This window comes from Mangifera indica, chromosome 7, assembly GCF_011075055.1.
Source record: "Mangifera indica cultivar Alphonso chromosome 7, CATAS_Mindica_2.1, whole genome shotgun sequence".
Taxonomy (NCBI): domain Eukaryota; kingdom Viridiplantae; phylum Streptophyta; class Magnoliopsida; order Sapindales; family Anacardiaceae; genus Mangifera; species Mangifera indica.
Window position 1 is genome coordinate 18,019,985 of NC_058143.1, and position 18,194 is coordinate 18,038,178.

The following is an 18,194-nucleotide window of genomic DNA, read 5'->3' on the forward strand; positions in this document are numbered from 1 at the left end:
CAAGTGTTAAAAAATAATCCGAAGGACTCATTCCCATCCAAAATATTTTTGTTTTTCCAAATTCTATTTTAAACATTTCAAACACTTATTTATACACAATTAAAGTTAATAGAATTACAACCTCTTAAATTTTAATTTTCTTTTTTTCTCCCTAAACCCTACAAATTAAAAAATTTTCTTTTAGGTCAAATTTTAAAAAATGATATTTTTTATCCTAAGGTTTAATTTTCAATCTCTGATATCATTGACGACAATGAAGGATCTCTAATATATTACCATACTTTGACAATCTCTCCCTCTTCCTCTGTAACTCTAATCAATGAAGATTTCATATAGGAAGACGAAACTCCTCAACTTCCCAAACTTTTTTTTTTTGAGAAAATGATTATTTTTTCATATGAAGACAAAATCTTCATCGATCAAAGTTTCAAAGGAGAGGAAAAAGTCATTAGAGCATAGTGATACATTAGGGGCTTTTTGTAACTAACTATAGCATTAAATATTGAAAACAAAACCCTAAGAGAGAAATGTCATTTTTTAAAACTTCGTCTAAGGAAAAATTTTAGTTTTTAGAATTTAAAAGAGAAAAATAGATAAAATTTTAATTTATTTTTAACATAACAAATGATATAACGATTTTACTCTTAAAATTAATAAATTTAACTTTTTATGAATAGATATATGAAATTTTCATAGTTATGAAACATATATTCGAAAAAATATGATACTTTGAATGGGAATAAACCCTTTGGCCAAAATTAAAACAAAAGTTACTTAAACACAAACACAAAATAAATAAATATACAGTCACACAAATACGAAAGCCGTTGTTCACACAAATTCACTGTTTACCCTGACTATTCAAGGGAAAGTTACTATTTACGTAATTAGGTGAATAATGAATTCTGTGTGAACAGTAACAGCGACTTATGTGAACAGTCTTTTGCGTGACTGTATTTTTGCACATAGATTTCATCTTTGATGGTAACAACTTTTTCAGATAAAGACGAATAAAATCACAAGTATAAATCGATAAAATATATCAAATAAATCATTATATTATATTTTTCAATAATTTACAATTAAAATGACTTTGTTGATAAAAAATAATAAAAAAAAGATAAATATAGTAAAAAAATGTATTACTGACACAAAATATGAATTTGCTTAGAAAAATAAAATTTAATTTATTGGCCTAACAAGATATTAATGAGAATTTTTTTTGTCTATTTTGTTTAATTTTTCATAAAATTATATATACAATTAAATTATATATGAACAAATAAATTGTATCAACATATTCATATAAATTGATGTAAAAAAATAAATAATTATATTATCTAATTATAAACTATTATATTAATTAATATAAAATAAATATATATAATTTTATTTTTTTTATAAAAACATTTCTACGTATATATGCCTAACGAGTATGTCAGGTTAAAATGGATAAGAGGGTGAAACAAATAAAGTGGAAAAATTAATTGAAGGTCTTCTATACAATAAACCCACGGGTTACTATGAGTCCAAATCCAATATCGTTGCCATCCATTCTGATTTATCTAGATCATCCACCCAATTTGAGTGTTTCTTTTTATCTTTTATTTTCAATCTTTATATTCTTAATGATTTTATCCAATTGGCAACATGCTTAGAAAAAAAAAGCAAATTAGAAAAACTAATATTAGAGGTGTGCATAAAATACATCGAATAATAATATTAGAAACATTTAAAATTGATAGGTTGATTTGATTTAAGTTAAAAAAAATTTTAAAAGTTGTTGTAAATTTGCATTACGGTTTTGGTGATTTATTATAATAATAAAATTATGTATATTTATTTTATATATATATAAATATATATTTAATCTGTGTTATTAAATAATTTTAAATTAAAAATAAAATAATATTCAATCATATGATAATATATTTTTATATATATTTTTAAAAAATTAAATACATATAATATTATTCTTATTATAAATTATTTTAAATATTAAATTAAATATTTAAAATATATATAATTAAATTATTATTAATTTAAAAACATTCAATAATACAATGAGGTAGCAGCACTTATAAAGTAAGATATATAATTTTATTAAACGAGGGATTAGGGTTCTTTCTGTAGATGACGAAAGGACAGGTAAAAATTAAATAAGGACAGATATGAAATTGTTGCGGGGGAGACATTGGATATTAGGCCTGGACCCAGATTACAGTAATGGTCCAGTTGCCCTCGTCTGGTCTGGTCCAGTTGCCGATAACAAGTTGGCCGAATCACTAGTTCCCACCCAACTTTGCTAAAATAACTTTCACATCCTTCAAATTTGAAAAATCTATTTCTCACCCTTTTGTCAGTTATGTAATTATAAACCTTTATGTTTAATTGTAGATTAGATAAAATGACTAAATTACTCTTTAATTGGTCCAAATGAATGTTATATATTAATGAAATAATAACTGATTAAATAATCGAAATATTATAATATCAAAACATATCAATACATATTACTAATAACAATGGAAAAGACCTAACTTTGGAGAATAAGTGAACCAATACCAAGAAAATTATGTTCCATGATATTGAATCAATATCTTCCAATTAAATGTGGTTATGGGCTTAGTTAAGATAAGAGTCCGATATTTATTACTTTTATTTTATAATAATATGATTCATCTTATACTAAAATTGTTATTATAATTCACTCTTACGTGATTATTAAATATTATAATAATTTTCAAAACTCGTAGCTTTTAAAATTTAAATGCGAAGAGATATACTTTAAATACTTATTTAATTAAAAGAATAATACAAAAATTGTTAACTTTCGAGATTGTCAGTCAACTTTATCAACATCATAACAAGTGTCAAATTAGTGATTATATTCATGGCTAGAAGCATCCATGTATATTATAGACTATGTGATGATATTCATCCCGAAGATTTTAAGAGGGGAGCCATTTTTCATGTTCTTAGGCAGCCACACAAGCTACCCCAACTTTCCATCTTTATTGTAATTCGATGACATCTTCAATAATAGGTTTGACAATAACAAACACTAGAAAAATGTTGGGAATGCAACATTTGTAATAAAGAAGGGTTGTTTGGAAGAGATTAGAGAGGTGGATGCCGACAATGTGACAATCTTGTTGTTATTGAAAAACCCATAGAACAAACTTATTTCTCTAAAACTTTTCATCTTCTCATCTATTTTAGAAACGTGTTTTTAATTACTGATTTTTTTAATGAAAAATAACTTTTATTCCCTTCTCGTGTTAATTTAAATAGTCTAAATTACTAAATAAATAGGAAAATGAAAATTTCAAAATTAAAGATATAAAATTGTTTTAGAAAGTCATGATGGCCTACTAAGTTCCACTTTAATCTGATAATGGGTTGGCAAATCCTTTTCCATGGTTATTGATAAACAATGTTTATCATGGAACATGCCAATTGCTTTAATTAAAAAAAAAAAAATCAAAAGAGACTCTTAGACCCACCAAATCAATACGTTAAAATTGAAACCGAACTCACTTTCTTAAACAATTAGATTAAGATCAATAAGCAACACTGGATGCCATATTGCTATGGGTATAGAATTGCATATCCTTAAAGACAGCCGGATCTGGGAGCCATGATAAGTGCCTGTAATTTAATATTATTCTTATCCCAGTTCCATTTCATGCAACTTTAATTGCCCACAATTTTAATTCTACTTTATCATTCAATCACTTAAAAATATTATCATTTCTTTAGTTACATGCATCATTTGATTTTGCATGAACAATATTAGAAAATCACCACAATCCTTTTTTTTAATTACATTTGGTGGAGGCCTCATCCAACTAACTTTATTTAAGTTAGATAGTTTTTTCAAGGTTAAATCACTCATACAAAGTAAATAAAATCTCGAATCTACAAATTGAATCTACAAATTCATAATTATTATACTAAATAAATTAAGAGTTTGATTTTGATATGTTATCGATGATTTCAAACTTATGGACTCACACTGGGAGATTCCAATCCTCTTTACTCAAACTACCTTTAGAGACTAATCACAATATTACTTATTTGTATATAAACTAGTTTCATCCACAATACAAAAAGATATCCACATAAATGAAATTAGAACTATGGAGCTAAACATGTAATAAAAATGTTTAGAACTCATTAAAGTTATATAAAAAATAAACTCTTGATTAATTTAGTATAATAATCCATATTCCAATCAGCCGAAAAGATAACTCCACCAAGCCAGGTAGCTAGATGTAGGTATGTCTATAAATGGCTAGAAATTTGGTAGTGGTTGTTGCTTAAAGCAGCATGAAGGTACTCATAGAGGACTGATTAGTAATTTAGTAACCTCACCCACCAATCCATGTGCCCTAACTCCCAAGCCACCGCATAATATTCACCAGCTTTGTCAACTTCTTCTTCACTACTAATTTCAACCAAGTTAACATTCGCAAGTTATCAAAATTATCAGAGATTAATTACACTTAAAACCAAGATATTTATTTCACATATAATAAAATAATACCATGTTCGATCATCAATTTCAAGTATGTTATGATTTCCAACATTCAGTGGTTGAATTTTGTTTTTGATAATTATTATTTTCTTCCTTATTTTCCACTACTGTTCCTCCCTGTTACTTGGGAACTTTCAACAGCTAATCCATTCTAATTACTTTTACTGTTGCAGTGGATTGTTCATAAATAAGTGGGATTCTAATCCATTCTAACTAATGTGTAGAGGAAGTTTTAGAAACGAAAGAATGATTATTTATAGATAATTTCGAAACTGTTACAGTTTCAGATTATATTAGGATGGAATGTTTTTATGTTTATTCATGGATGTTAAATCTTAAGTCTAAACCATACAAAAGCCTAAAAACCTTCAATGCAAAAACTCGTAAAACATAAATAAAATTTACTTAATTATTAACTAGATTACAAACCAAGAAACACCCATTATTTGCTTTTGTAATTATACTGAAAGTGAAAGGCTTCATCACATCTCATAAGATTTCTTGAACATTCTGCTCTATTCCCACAAGTGGCTTTTCTGCATAAAAATATAATTGTCAAGATACTGCTAGTCCACGTCCTGCAGGCTGGTGCAGGCCTTTGAAGAGATCAAGACACCGAGTGTTGTTCGGTTTGATTATTACAGCTCGTGATGAGATGGAAAGAAAACGGTGGGAGCAGGAACATGGGATGAACAGTGGGTTGAGTTGAGACAAGGAGAGGTTGTTTGTCAGGTTCTGTCTTTGTGGGGACAACCTTGTGAAACCTTTGCCTCGGTGTACCTATATTTGTCCTTTTGATGGACTCACCAATGCGTTTCTTTTTCCCCCTTTCCACAGCAATCTGGTCTCTTCTTTCCTTCAGAAAAAAAAAGTGTTGTGGATTCTTTTCTTTTGCCTATTTATTTTCTCTGACTTCTGTTATCACCTTTCCCTCTTTTCCTCCCTTCACTGACATTGTTAGTCTGATTAAACTAAATTCATTGTAACAATGGATGGTTCTTCTGTTTCTGTTTCAAGCCCAGAACCAGATTCTTCCTCTGACTTTGTTGAAGTTGATCCTACTGGAAGATATGGAAGGGTAACAATACCCAGTTGCTTTTTCTATCATGATTCACTGTTCCATTTTGACTAAATTTAAGTCTGTTTTTTTTTTTTTTGCAGTACAATGAAATTCTTGGAAAAGGAGCTTCCAAGACAGTGTATGGAGTTTCTTAGCTCACTTTTATAGATACCCTTTTCATAGTTTTACAAATATGATTCATTTTTACAGTGTTTTTTGGTAGCTATAGCATAGGTTTTGTCAATTAATTCAGTGGTTTTTGTTTATTGTTGTATATGTCTTGTTTATTTCAGTTATAAAGCCTTTGATGAGTATGAAGGGATTGAGGTGGCATGGAATCAGGTGAAGCTTTATGATTTCTTGCAGAGTCCTGAAGAACTTGGGAGGCTTTACTGTGAAATTCACTTGCTTAAGACATTGAAACACAAGAGCATCATGAAATTCTACACTTCTTGGGTTGATACAACTAATAGAAACATCAACTTTGTCACTGAAATGTTTTCCTCTGGTACTCTCAGGCAGTAAGCGATACATATAGTCAATAAATCCTTTCTTATGTCATATGATTTCTTCTGTAATTTATATTATGGTTCTTCTTTTTGGATAAAAATATGATCTTTTTCTTGCTTTTCTATAGGTATAGGCTAAAACATAAGAGAGTTCATATTAGAGCTGTGAAGCATTGGTGTAGACAAATTTTGATGGGGCTTCTTTATCTCCACAGCCGTAACCCACCTGTAATTCACAGAGATCTCAAATGTGACAACATTTTTGTTAATGGAAACCAAGGTGAAGTTAAGATTGGTGATCTTGGCCTCGCTGCAATCCTCCGCAGATCTCATGCTGCTTGTTGTGTTGGTAAGTCGTTCCAAATTTCCTCTTCATAAATCCACAATGCTCAAAATTGTAAACTAATCTATAGTGTTCAATACATCAAAGAATTCCTCAATATTGTGAATCATTTCCTTTGGATCGCAAGATGCTTTCTGTGAAAAGATAAATTGAAACAATCAGGGAGTGTTTCTTTATATTTCTATTGATCAGGAACTCCAGAGTTTATGGCTCCGGAGGTGTATGCAGAGGAATACAATGAATTAGTTGACATATACTCTTTTGGAATGTGCGTTTTGGAGATGATCACCTTTGAGTATCCATATAGTGAATGTAATCATCCTGCTCAAATTTACAAGAAAGTTGTTTCTGTAAGAGCATATACTTCAAAATTTTACATTTTACTGTTTTGCATCTGTCCCCAACACTCTTTTCACGTATGGCATTTTTTGCTTAGGGCAAAAAACCAGAAGCTTTATATAAAATACGTGATCCTGAGGTGCGGCAATTTATTGAGAAGTGCTTGGCTACCGTGACTTCCAGGCTTCCTGCTAGGGAGCTTTTGAGAGACCCTTTTCTCCAAATTGATGAACATGACTGTGACTCAAGGCCTATCTTGTATCAGAGTGACTGCGATGAAATAGGCCCTTTCCTCAGACAACCTCTAAATGGAAATCATCACACCGGCAGCTCTTTGGGCAATGGATATGTTAATTATATTGGTTATGATCCTGAGAATGATTTAGATTACCATCCACTCAATGAAATTGATGACTTGACTTGTCAAGAGGATGATCATTTGTCAGGTTCTGATATCTCAATCAAAGGTAAAAGGAGAGAAAATGGTGGCATCTTTTTGACACTAAGAATTTCAGATCAAGAAGGTTAGAGTCCATTTTGTCTTCTTCGATCTATTACTTTTATGCCTTATATTGATTTCTTTTTTATCATAAGAGTATGCAAAAATGTAAGTTTTACATTCTTTTTTGCAGGTTGCATTCGAAACATCTATTTCCCATTTGATATTGAGGCCGACACAGCATTGAGTGTAGCTACTGAAATGGTATCAGAGCTTGACATTACTGATCAAGATGTGAAAAAAATAGCAGAAATCATAGATGCTGAAATTGCGGCCTTAGTACCAGGGTGGAAGAGGGGACCGGGGATAGGAGAAAGCCCACATTGCAGTAGTTTCTGTCACAGTTTTTCCTATGGTTGCTTACGAGATTTTGTTGCATCAGATCATTCTGGAACCAAGAACCTTCAGGATCTTCAGTGTTCTAAACATGGAACTGCTGCTTTCCATGGACGATTTGAAGAGATTACATACCAAGTTGGTGAGGCAGAACAATGTGGTAAAGGAGTGGCTGCATCAAGAGAATCTGATGCCATCCATTATGCAGATATCTGGGCTGAGCGAGAAGGACCAGATATAAGTTCTCTAGGTTCAAGAGACATCCACTGTGATGCGGTGGGTGAAACATTGGACAAATCAACCCTGGGAATGGAAGAGAAGATTATAAATATGGATGGTCAAAGTGAATCTAGTTCAAGAAATTCTTTCTCCATGTACTCTTCAGAGGAATGTTGTTTTTTAGATGATTATGAAAATGAGATTAGGAGAGAGCTAAGGTGGCTTAAAGCGAAGCATCAAATGCAGTTGAGGGAGCTTAGAGATCAAGAATTAGTTGTCAAATCCAAATCTTCCAGCTCAACCCTGATTTCTGATGACAAAGAGCATGTGAAAGATCACAACACTTCTCTATCACCAGTTTTACACAGAAGTGAAAACAGTAAACCCCTCCAGAGATCAATGTCCTCTAAAAAGTTAACTTCATCTCTCCCTGTTAAAGATGTGAAGAAATGTGGTAGTTTGGCCAACCAAAGGGTCCAAAGTTATGAACCACTCAACTGGCCTTGTAGTCCGGAGTCGATGATCACTGACAATAACTACTATTCAGGAGCCTTGCTTCCACACTCCCTCCACAGGGCAACTTCTCTTCCAGTTGATGCTGTAGATGTTTGAAAGCCTGTAAAGTTGTCTAAAACTTCACCAGCTTTACCCTGTTCTGAGATCATGTCGATGGATATGCTTGCACAAGCAGAAATGTAACCCTTTTTCGGAGTATCTAAAGCCTGTCTCCACTACCTGTGCTTTTTGAAGGTGAATATCTCAGTTAATCTACATTACCCACTAATGATAATATCAAACTAAACCAGGTTTTCTGAAGCCTGTTCCATTTACCAGAAGGAGAGAAATCTTTTATGTTCTTAACACCAGTATTTAGAAATCGAAAAACATAAAATTTTGCTGTTTGGAAGATAAATAGTAGACAAATTAAATGAAATTTACAAATTTAGTTTGTGTATAAATAATAATATATTATTATGTAATTTAATAAATAAAAATTAAAAATAAAATAATATTTAATTATATATTAATAATAATTATTTGTGACCTGATTTGTTAAATATAAATAAATGTGCCCAGTGAAGCATCTATTCCCGGGAAAAAAAAAAAAAAAAAAGAAACTGTCTGGCAAAGCCAGATAAGTGGTTTCACAAACCATCAAGCTGTGGAGTGAGGTGGGTGAAAACTGAAAAAAAAACCACTCTTGTTTTTACAAAACAGCTTTTCATCATGTTAGATCCCAGGATTTCTTCACCTAAAATCCACTCTAGATACCCTTGTCCCGTCCATTTTTATCACGCGCTTCTTCCTGCGTTTGTACTTCACTTTTTCTTTCAACTAAATAGCAGATAAATAATAATCATCCTATGTCTCCCTGTAACCCAAACTTACACTACAGCAGTCAAACCGTAAAAACAGCCACCTGCATCATCTCAATCCTCCCTGATCTTGCCACCTCACTACTCGAACCACTTCTGGATTACGTGGCTACATCACATAAGATTTACGAGATCCAGCTCCGTATCGTAAAACGAGATTTGGAGGGACATCCATGTGGAAAATAATTTACCCAGAATATGTATAAAAGATAAATTTTAAATAATTAAAATAATTAATTAATTAAAGAAATTAAGAGAGATATTAGTACATAATTGTTAGAGAGCCATTATAAGCCAAACCCCAAGACTCTCTCTCTCTGCCTTTCTCTGTATCTTGTTGCTTTCTCCGGGAAATTGTTACGTCAGCCATCGGTCGCCAAATCTTTCCTTAACGGAATCGTGTCAGCCCGCCGAGGTATTGTTCATAGCAGATTTTGCGTTGCCGAAGCGGTTCGTGTAATGTGAAAATCTGAAGCGTTCTATTTCGTTTTTTCTATTTTCCTGTTTGGAATTTATGGTTTTAGTTCTCCTTCAGATCTGGTAGTTTTTGGTTTGAGATTATGGTTGTGAGAGATTTAGGGTTTATAATGACTTTCTTTGTTTTGGTTTTGGAGAATAATTTGGGATGGTGATGAATTTTGATTGGAACTTTTCAAATTTAGCGTTTCTTGTGTGTTTTAACGTGAATTTGGAATGCTTAGGAGCAAATATTTTTAAATTTAGGGGTTTGTGTTGATCATTGGCATTTATGGCTGAGAGCAGGAGATCTGGCGACCAACCAGGTATCTTTATGAAGAATAGGAGCTCTTCAGGTTGTTTAATTGTCAGAAAGAAGAGCGAGGATATTAGTGTGCCTGGTTCCTCTGGTACTCGAAATGTTTTTGAGTCAAAAAAGGAAAAAAAGAGGCCTAGGATGGTTATGAGCGATTCTGGGTCCAGTGATGAGCTGTTAATGCCACCGGGTAGAAGGTTGGGTGCTGAGACGTTAAGAGTTTGTAATGGTTTGAGTGGCGTAGAGAAGGGTGGTGTGGAACAGAGTGAGTTCAGAAGGAAGAGGGATAGGGATAGGGTGGAGCGAGTTAGGCATAATGATGATGATTTGATTGGTAGAAATGAGGGGTATAGTGATAGGAAGAGGAATAGCTTAGATGTCTTTGAATTTGATGAGTATGATGGGGTAGATGGGGAAATGATGAGGAGGCGGAAGCATTTGGAAAATAGCAGAGTGGATATCGGAGGAAGAAGGTTTTTGGGGATGACTATGGCAGGAAGCGGGATTGAGAGTCAATTTGATACTAGTTCAAGTAGATGTGTTGTTGATAAGAGAAAAAATTTGTATCTTGCAAGGACAACTAGCTTTAATCAGGGTGGCGTGAATAGGTTTGGGATGGATAGGGATGCAGGTAGGATGCCTATACCACTGTTGAGAGAGAAGTATACGGGAGATTCAGATGAACCCATTAGGCTTCAGGGGAAAAATGGGGTTCTAAAGGTTATGGTGAACAAGAAGAAAAAGATGGGTGAGTCTGTGAAAAAATATGATCACTTGGATTCTGAGGAAAACCTAAATAGTTTTAGAGACAGGAAGAGGAATGTGCCTATACAGCCTCCATCTTATTTAGAAACAGAAGTTCTTGAGAAACCTTCTTCATTTGTTAGGACCAAGAAAAATCAAATTAATTTGCAAAAATCTCTGTCACCCAAGAAGAGTAAGGATGCTGACTCTGATTCAGATGAAAGTGATACTGCATTGAAACTCAGATCAAAGAGAATAGAAGCACGCACATCCAAGAAAGAGGATAGCTCTGAAAGTGAAAAAACTCCTGCTGGAAATCTCACATTAACTGTTACCGAAGAAAGAAAAGTTAGACGTGGTAGTGGCACGGAAAAACAAAAACTACGTGAAAGGATAAGGGGGATGCTTGTGGAGGCAGGTTGGACAATAGATTACAGGCCTAGGAGGAACAGAGACTACCTTGATGCAGTGTACATTAACCCGTCTGGAACAGCTTACTGGTCCATTATCAAGGCATATGATGCACTTTTGAAACAATTAAATGTTGACGAAGAAGATATCAAACCAAATGTTGATGGTTCTCCATTTGCTCCATTGTCAGATGAAGTCCTTAGCCAATTAACTCGAAAAACACGAAAGAAGATTGAGAAAGAAATGAAAAAGAAGCAAAGAGATGGCAGTCAGAGTGTGAACACTAGAGAAGCTGCTGCCAAGAGATCTTCAAGTACCAGGCTTGATGAGGAGAGCATGGGCAGCATTAGCCATGAGGAGAAACTAAGTTCATTTTTAAAGCAGGGTGGTAAATCATCAAAGAGTAGAATGAATGAGAATGGTGTTGTTAGCCAGAACTCAAAAGGTCAGAGTTCTGCCCATAATTTGCATGATGGTGATGAAAAACCTACTTCTGCATCCAATTCTCGTTTATTGCATGGAAGGAAAAGTAGAAAACTTGGCAGATGTACTTTGTTGGTTCGTAGTTCCAATGAGGGGCCAAATTCGGAGACTGATGGATTTGTTCCATTTTCTGGAAAGCGTACACTGCTTTCTTGGCTGATTGACTCGGGGACTGTGCAATTGAGCCAAAAGGTGCAGTATATGAATCGTCGTCGAACGAAAGTGATGTTGGAGGGCTGGGTTACTAGAGATGGCATTCATTGTGGTTGTTGCAGTAAGATACTCACAGTTTCAAAGTTTGAGATTCATGCGGGAAGCAAATTGCGCCAGCCATTTCAAAACATTTATTTGGACTCTGGGGTTTCCCTTCTGCAATGCCAAATTGATGCATGGAATAAACAAGAGAATTCTGAGCGCATAGGTTTTGACACTGTGGACATTGACGGGGATGATCCAAATGATGATACTTGTGGCATTTGTGGAGATGGTGGGGATTTGATCTGCTGTGATGGTTGTCCTTCCACGTTTCATCAGAACTGCCTAGATATACAGGTATGTCTACATTAGTTTTGGTAGTCATATATGAGGGTACTCTTTGTTTTGTCAATGCTTTCCTTCGGTATTCTGTTGTGGGGTAATGTGCTATTTGAATACAGGTTAGGAATAAAGCAAAAGGCCTGTGAAGGTGAAAAGTTTTGAGGGTAACTTGTGGAGCTATAACATTGTTTAGTTTAAAGTCATGGTGTGAGATGGCCTCTAATGTATTTTTTACGCCATATATATGAATATTTTTGGGAATTATGAAAGTAAAAATATTTAGGAGTTGAGCAGAGGAAGAAATTATTAGAGAATGCTTAGATAATTTGAGTTGTTCTTTTAGGTTGGTAGAATATTCTTTCTGGTGCTAACATTTATATGTAGGACTAAGATAGGTGGTGATTACCAAAGGAAAGTTGCCAGTTATTTTTTGTGGTTAAGAAGAATTGGGGATGTTTAAACATCCTTAGCCAATCATTTTGATACTTGCTGCTCTGGTAGATAGCATGCTTTCATGCAGGAATTGTCTGTTGGATATTGCGCATGATATTTTGGGTTGTCAGTGTCAATAGCTTGAACTAACCGGCTCAAATGTTTGGCCATTCACAGTGTAGTTGTATCATGATGAATTATTACCCTTTTTCTTGTTTAGTGATATAATGATTAGAACTAGGTATTAATGTTTGTTTTTGGAGGCTGTACCCCCTTGAGCAGGGATAAAATTTACTCCAACTAAGTTGTGAAAGCAAGCTAAATCAATTTACATGTGACAATGTTGTACTTGTGGAGTGGATTCACTTCGTGGTTATGGATGATAAAATTGGTTTTCTTAGTATTTAATCTTGTGAAGTACTCGTGTTTATTTAAATCTTTCATATTGCAGATGCTTCCGGTTGGTGATTGGCACTGTCCAAATTGTACCTGCAAGTTTTGTGGTTCAGCTGGTGAGGATATTGATGAAGGAAGTGGTAAAACAACTTGTTCATTACTTACCTGCAGCATGTGTGAGAAAAAATGTACAGTTTTCTTTTTCTGCTTTTGCAAATCTCTGTTTTTACTTACAGAAGTAAACTCTTTCCACCTTTCTGAACACTCCTAAAATACTGATCTGAATTTTCATTTCCGTTTCTGTAGATCACAAATTGTGTATGCAGGACATGGATGCTGCTCCAGTAGATTCGAATTGTTCAGTTACTTCTTTTTGTGGGCAGATGTGCAGAGAGGTATAATCTCTTCTTGCTTCCTTGAATTTAGTGTTCTGGTTGCTTGGTGCCACTTGTAGAACTATTTTTTAAGAGCAAACATTTCTACTGTGGTTTATGCTTGTTGCGTTTTATGAAGTGTTGGGATTTGTGCTACTTTGGTAGATGTTTGCATATGACCTTGTTTCATGGGAGCACTAAGCATGGTCTTGCCAGCTTTTCTTCTACTTTTTACTTCTCTCTATCTCTCTAAATTATTATTATGTGTAAAATATTAGCAATTGAAGTGGGCTTATTTTTTTCATTTATTGATGTGCAGTTGCTAGATACTAGAATTATTGTTAAAAATTAAATTTATATGGCCTTAAATCTTCCATATTTTTTTATGGATATTCGGCTGTTGTTACATAAATTGCATTCAAGGGAGGGCACTTTTGTGAGTTTTGCTAATTGGACTTCAACTCAAGATTTAGTTTTGTTTCTCCATTAGTGAGAGTGTAGCTGCTAAAAATGGTATTTTGAGTCTTCTACTTATGCTGCTTTTTTGTTTACTTTTCTTGGAAGTTTGAGGATGGAGATGTTTGTTTAGTTTATATAGGTGCAGTTATTTTTGCTCAGGACATCGGACACAGGGTGTATTTCTTATTTTGCTTTTCTTACTATCTTAAAATACTTTGTGTGTTTCTCTTGAGGAAGAGAGTTCATTATTCCATTTTAGTTGGTGTTTGGGGGTGCGTGCTGAGGGTTATTGTAGATGGGGACTCAATGAGTGAGAGGAATTTCCTTGTTGCTTTGTACTGGTTGACCTTTTGTCTTTTGATAGAGTGGGAATGATATTCTTCTAACCTGCTGCTTATAATTATGTATTTTCTGCTGCTACTGCAGCTGTTTGAGCATTTGCAGAAATATCTGGGGGTCAAACATGAATTAGAAGTGGGATTTTCATGGTCCCTTATTCATCGAACAGATGAAGATTCAGACACAATGTTTAAAGGACTTCCTCAAAGGGTGGAAAGCAATTCTAAGCTGGCTGTTGCACTGGCTGTTATGGATGAGTGCTTTTTGCCCATTGTTGACCGGAGGAGTGGAGTCAATTCAATTCACAACGTTCTATATAATTCGGGGTAAGCATGTTTTACAGTTGGCAAAAACAATGTTAGTTTGATCTTTATTTTCTTGAAATCATGCTTGGCTGGCCTGGTATTGTTCAAGTATGTTTGTCTTGATTAGTTATTTCACATTTAACGTATGCATGTGGTTGGTTTGTTGTGTTTTTCCTTATGGTCTTCATCAATTTCACTGCTTGTAATTCCATGGAATGATGGTATGCATTTGTGAGCATTAATAAATAAGACCGTACCAAATTCTTGTTTAACTTAGGATCTCTTTTCTATGGGCAGTGCTTCTAACTTATGCAATCATAGTTAAAGTCTAATTTTATGGACTTTCTCTTTGCTTTGGGGCATGCAATTGGAAAATAGGGTGTTGGACTTAGATATCATGCTTGAGCTTTTTATATTCGATCGCAATACTTTAGATGTTTTAGGGGACAATTTTATCAACCTATTGTCCTCTCTGTCTTCTTGCAGTAAACTGTATGGTTAATTGTTAGTAGAGAGATTTTCTACAAGTTAAGATCATGGATCATCTGCAGTTCTGGACACATTTTAGTTTTAACTTTATTATCTTACTAAATAAAAGAGTATTATATGTGCACTAAAAAATATTGGGGTTATGCATTTTCTGTGCTTAGGCCACATAAATCAGATTACAACAATCTTTTTCAACTTCATATAGTCAATCTTTGTGAAATCATCTTGCCCTGACCTGCTTGTAAGTGACCAAACTAACGTCAATCATCAACTTACAATTGGTTATAATTAAAAAAAAAATGTTTTATGTACAAGGAAAATATGAATTTCCTTAATGATTTAGTTTATTGTTTAATTCAGATGATCCTTGTCTGTCAACAATGTGATTGTATGAATTAATTTCATCACTAAGTGTAATGACTTTTAACTTAGCCTGTGTCACTGGGGTGCTGGACTAGGAATGTTGTTTTTGTCGTCATTTGTTTCATTTGATGGTGAAATAATATTTTGGTGAAGTCACTTTAACTTGCTGCTGTACTCAGTTTTTTGGTGCAAATATGTCAAATCTTATTGATTAATTTGAAATGGATGAGCTTCTTGGGTAGATGATCTGTATTTTATATTCAATTTTATGCTTTGAGGCATTGGTTGTTTCCATAATTATTAATTATTCTATGAACAATTTTATGTTATGGTCTTTCTCATTTTTGTTCTGATGTTGGCACTTGTGAATGTTGTAAAAGTATGTGTTTTCTGCATTTGTGCTTGTGATTGTTGTTTTTCCCATTATATTATCCTCCATGTTGGACTATATAGTCTTAATTTATTGTCTTTGCAATTATGGTCTATATTTCTGACTAAAATTAGTTGGTGTATTTGCCTTTTATCTTTTTAAGATCGAACTTTAATCGGTTGAACTATAGTGGTTTCTACACTGCTATTCTGGAGAGGGGGGATGAAATAATTTCAGCAGCATCTATCAGGTACTTTGCCACATTATGCTCATGATCATTTTATCTGATTCAATAATGGAGTGTGGTCCATTCCCATCATTTTTTTGCATGAAATAATGGTTAAAACAAGCACATGGAAATGCCATAAGGTTGAACGGACAACAACAAAGAAAAAGGAACCCTTATCATTTTATTGTTCTTTACCTGGTTAGACTCTTTTTTGTAATGGGAGTTCTAGGTAATGGTTTGGGCTGTGATGTGTCTGTGGATTAGCATACTGATAAAATTTTACATTTCATTGTCATTTGCTGGTTAGATTCCATGGGACTCAGTTAGCAGAGATGCCATTCATTGGAACTCGCCATATATATAGGCGACAGGGAATGTGCCGTCGACTTTTTTGTGCCCTTGAATCGGTAAGCTATTATAACTATGCCCCTATGTTCTTGCATGTATTGGGATGAGAATTCACAACTCTTTTGTCTGTATATTTTGCCTTTTAATGTTTTGTTCCTTCAATTCTCCATTAACCTTGTCTTGTTTTTGTTCTGTTTGAAGGCTCTCAACTCTCTCAAGGTTAAAATACTGGTTATCCCTGCAATTGCAGAACTGATGCATACTTGGACTGGGATTTTTGGTTTCACCCCCCTAGAGGAGTCACTTAAGCAAGAAATGAGGTCTTTGAATATGTTGGTATTCCCTGGTATAGATATGTTACAGAAACTGATACTGGAGAAGAAAGGTGTCAAGGAGAAGATAAAAGCTAGAACAGGTTTCAGTTCATTCAATTTATGCTCTTTCTGTTTAACCATTTTTTATCTCCTGTTATTTAGCTGAACCTCTTTTGTTGCTCCACAGGTTCACAGCAAACTGAGTCAGAGGCCAAGGCTGATGTTGCGCCTGAGGTGGCAAATGAATCCAATATTGATTCCTTGGCTGAGCATGATCCTGGTAAATGTGAGGCCAAGGCTGTTGTTACACCTGAGGTGGAAAATGAATCCGATATCGATTCCTCAGCTGAGCATGATCCTGATAAGTGTGCAGATAGTGGTTTGATTCATGCTAATCTGATAAATGGCATGGTTGCTGCCACAGATTCCGATTCCAAGTGTCTGGATGTTTCCTTAAATGGTACATCTGTCCTGAGTGGTTCTTCGGATGCACCAACTAATGTCTTGGACAAGAATCATGACATGCAAACAGAGTTGAATTCTCCTGTCAAAGAGCATCCCCAGTCTTGTAAAGAGGTTGATATGGTTGATGCTCATTCTATAGATACTGATATTGCTTCTCATGAAGTTAAAATGCCAGCCTCAGATGATCCTGTCAAAGATGGTACTCACCCATGTAGAGAGGATGATGGTTGCAACACAGATAACAAGACTGCTGTATCTGATGAAGTTAAGATTCCCATTTCTGTTGCAGGGAGTTCAATTGTTGTTTCACCAGGAGAGGGAAAATCATCTGAACCTGCTACGGAGGAGTTTCCCGTCTCCAAAGCCAGTCATGATAAACTACAGATAAAACAGAGTTTGTTACATTCGCCTTTCCAAGATAGAATTCAATCACATGAAAAGGGCAATCTAGGTAAGTTAGATAAATTGTCACGTACTAATTCTGTGCCTTGCCCACGGGAAACTACTGCAGAGAACACAACTGAAGCGAGTGACGAAATTTCAGTCCATGCAAGTTCTTCCATGTAAATTACCACCTATTCAAATAATCATGACTTGTGAGGAGAGTGTTGTTCATCCATGCAGTGATGGCGTTCAAAATGCTCATGCCTGAAGTATAAACCAAGTCTAGCTTCGTTTGTTCTGGCTGCTACCAGTGTATTTGTATGCACAACGTTTATCACATTTTTTCCTCCATAAGTGTCAGGGCTCTGATGCTAATATTCATAAAGCCTAATGAATGATGCCCCAGGAAAAGGGTATTCATACTAAAGCGTCTGCAAAGCATGCCGTGCAAGTAGTTTCACAGAAGATGCTGCAGTTGCAAGGTACAATTTCCACCCAACGGCTGGAAGAGGGGACTTCATAAAAGTGTATATAGCTGAACTCGCTAATTTATTTAATTTTTATGTAGCAAATTGTTCACTGTCTATGTCAGCTCATCTCATGACAAATTTGAGGCTGGTTAATGTCTGAGGAGAGCTTCTATTGTAACTAGTTGCCATGCTCGTGAGCTCATTTTGGGAATTGAAACTCTTTCATTGTATCAACCCACGTCACTTGTTTCTGCGTACGGAGTCTAAAATTTTCAGTTGGTACTGAAAA

The 18,194-nt window shown here is 34.4% G+C and overlaps 2 protein-coding genes across 4 annotated transcripts; both read left to right on the forward strand.

Moving 5' to 3' along the window:
- The first annotated feature begins 5,199 nt into the window (after positions 1-5,199).
- On the forward strand, positions 5,200-8,675 carry LOC123220893 (probable serine/threonine-protein kinase WNK9). 3 transcript variants are annotated; one of them, XM_044643491.1, is made up of 7 exons: positions 5,200-5,618; positions 5,702-5,739; positions 5,894-6,121; positions 6,238-6,458; positions 6,645-6,802; positions 6,889-7,315; positions 7,424-8,675. In XM_044643491.1, exons 1-7 carry the CDS (start codon positions 5,529-5,531, stop codon positions 8,455-8,457), a joined length of 2,196 nt encoding a protein of 731 aa, XP_044499426.1. In that variant the 5' UTR covers positions 5,200-5,528; the 3' UTR covers positions 8,458-8,675. The 3 variants fall into 3 exon arrangements, with proteins under 3 accessions (XP_044499426.1, XP_044499427.1, XP_044499428.1); XM_044643492.1 differs by having other exon boundaries at positions 5,215-5,618; positions 6,654-6,802; XM_044643493.1 differs by having other exon boundaries at positions 5,218-5,618; positions 5,894-6,108.
- Positions 8,676-9,505: 830 nt separating this feature from the next.
- LOC123220892 lies at positions 9,506-18,139 on the forward strand. Its single transcript, XM_044643490.1, has 8 exons — positions 9,506-12,183; positions 13,052-13,184; positions 13,303-13,391; positions 14,256-14,494; positions 15,859-15,945; positions 16,232-16,331; positions 16,474-16,687; positions 16,774-18,139. Exons 1-8 carry the CDS (start codon positions 9,970-9,972, stop codon positions 17,616-17,618), a joined length of 3,921 nt encoding a protein of 1,306 aa, XP_044499425.1. The 5' UTR covers positions 9,506-9,969; the 3' UTR covers positions 17,619-18,139.
- The last annotated feature ends 55 nt before the right edge of the window (positions 18,140-18,194 follow it).

Coding starts and splice junctions, on each gene's coding strand:
- LOC123220893 (XM_044643491.1), top strand. CDS start 5,529: ATGGATGGTTCTTCTGTTTCTGTTTCAAGCCCAGAACCAGATTCTTCC. Junction 5,740..5,893: donor AAAGGAGCTTCCAAGACAGT/GTATGGAGTTTC, acceptor TGTTTATTTCAG/TTATAAAGCCTTTGATGAGT. Junction 6,122..6,237: donor TCCTCTGGTACTCTCAGGCA/GTAAGCGATACA, acceptor GCTTTTCTATAG/GTATAGGCTAAAACATAAGA.
- LOC123220892 (XM_044643490.1), top strand. CDS start 9,970: ATGGCTGAGAGCAGGAGATCTGGCGACCAACCAGGTATCTTTATGAAG. Junction 13,392..14,255: donor GTGGGCAGATGTGCAGAGAG/GTATAATCTCTT, acceptor CTGCTACTGCAG/CTGTTTGAGCATTTGCAGAA. Junction 16,332..16,473: donor TTTTTTGTGCCCTTGAATCG/GTAAGCTATTAT, acceptor TTCTGTTTGAAG/GCTCTCAACTCTCTCAAGGT.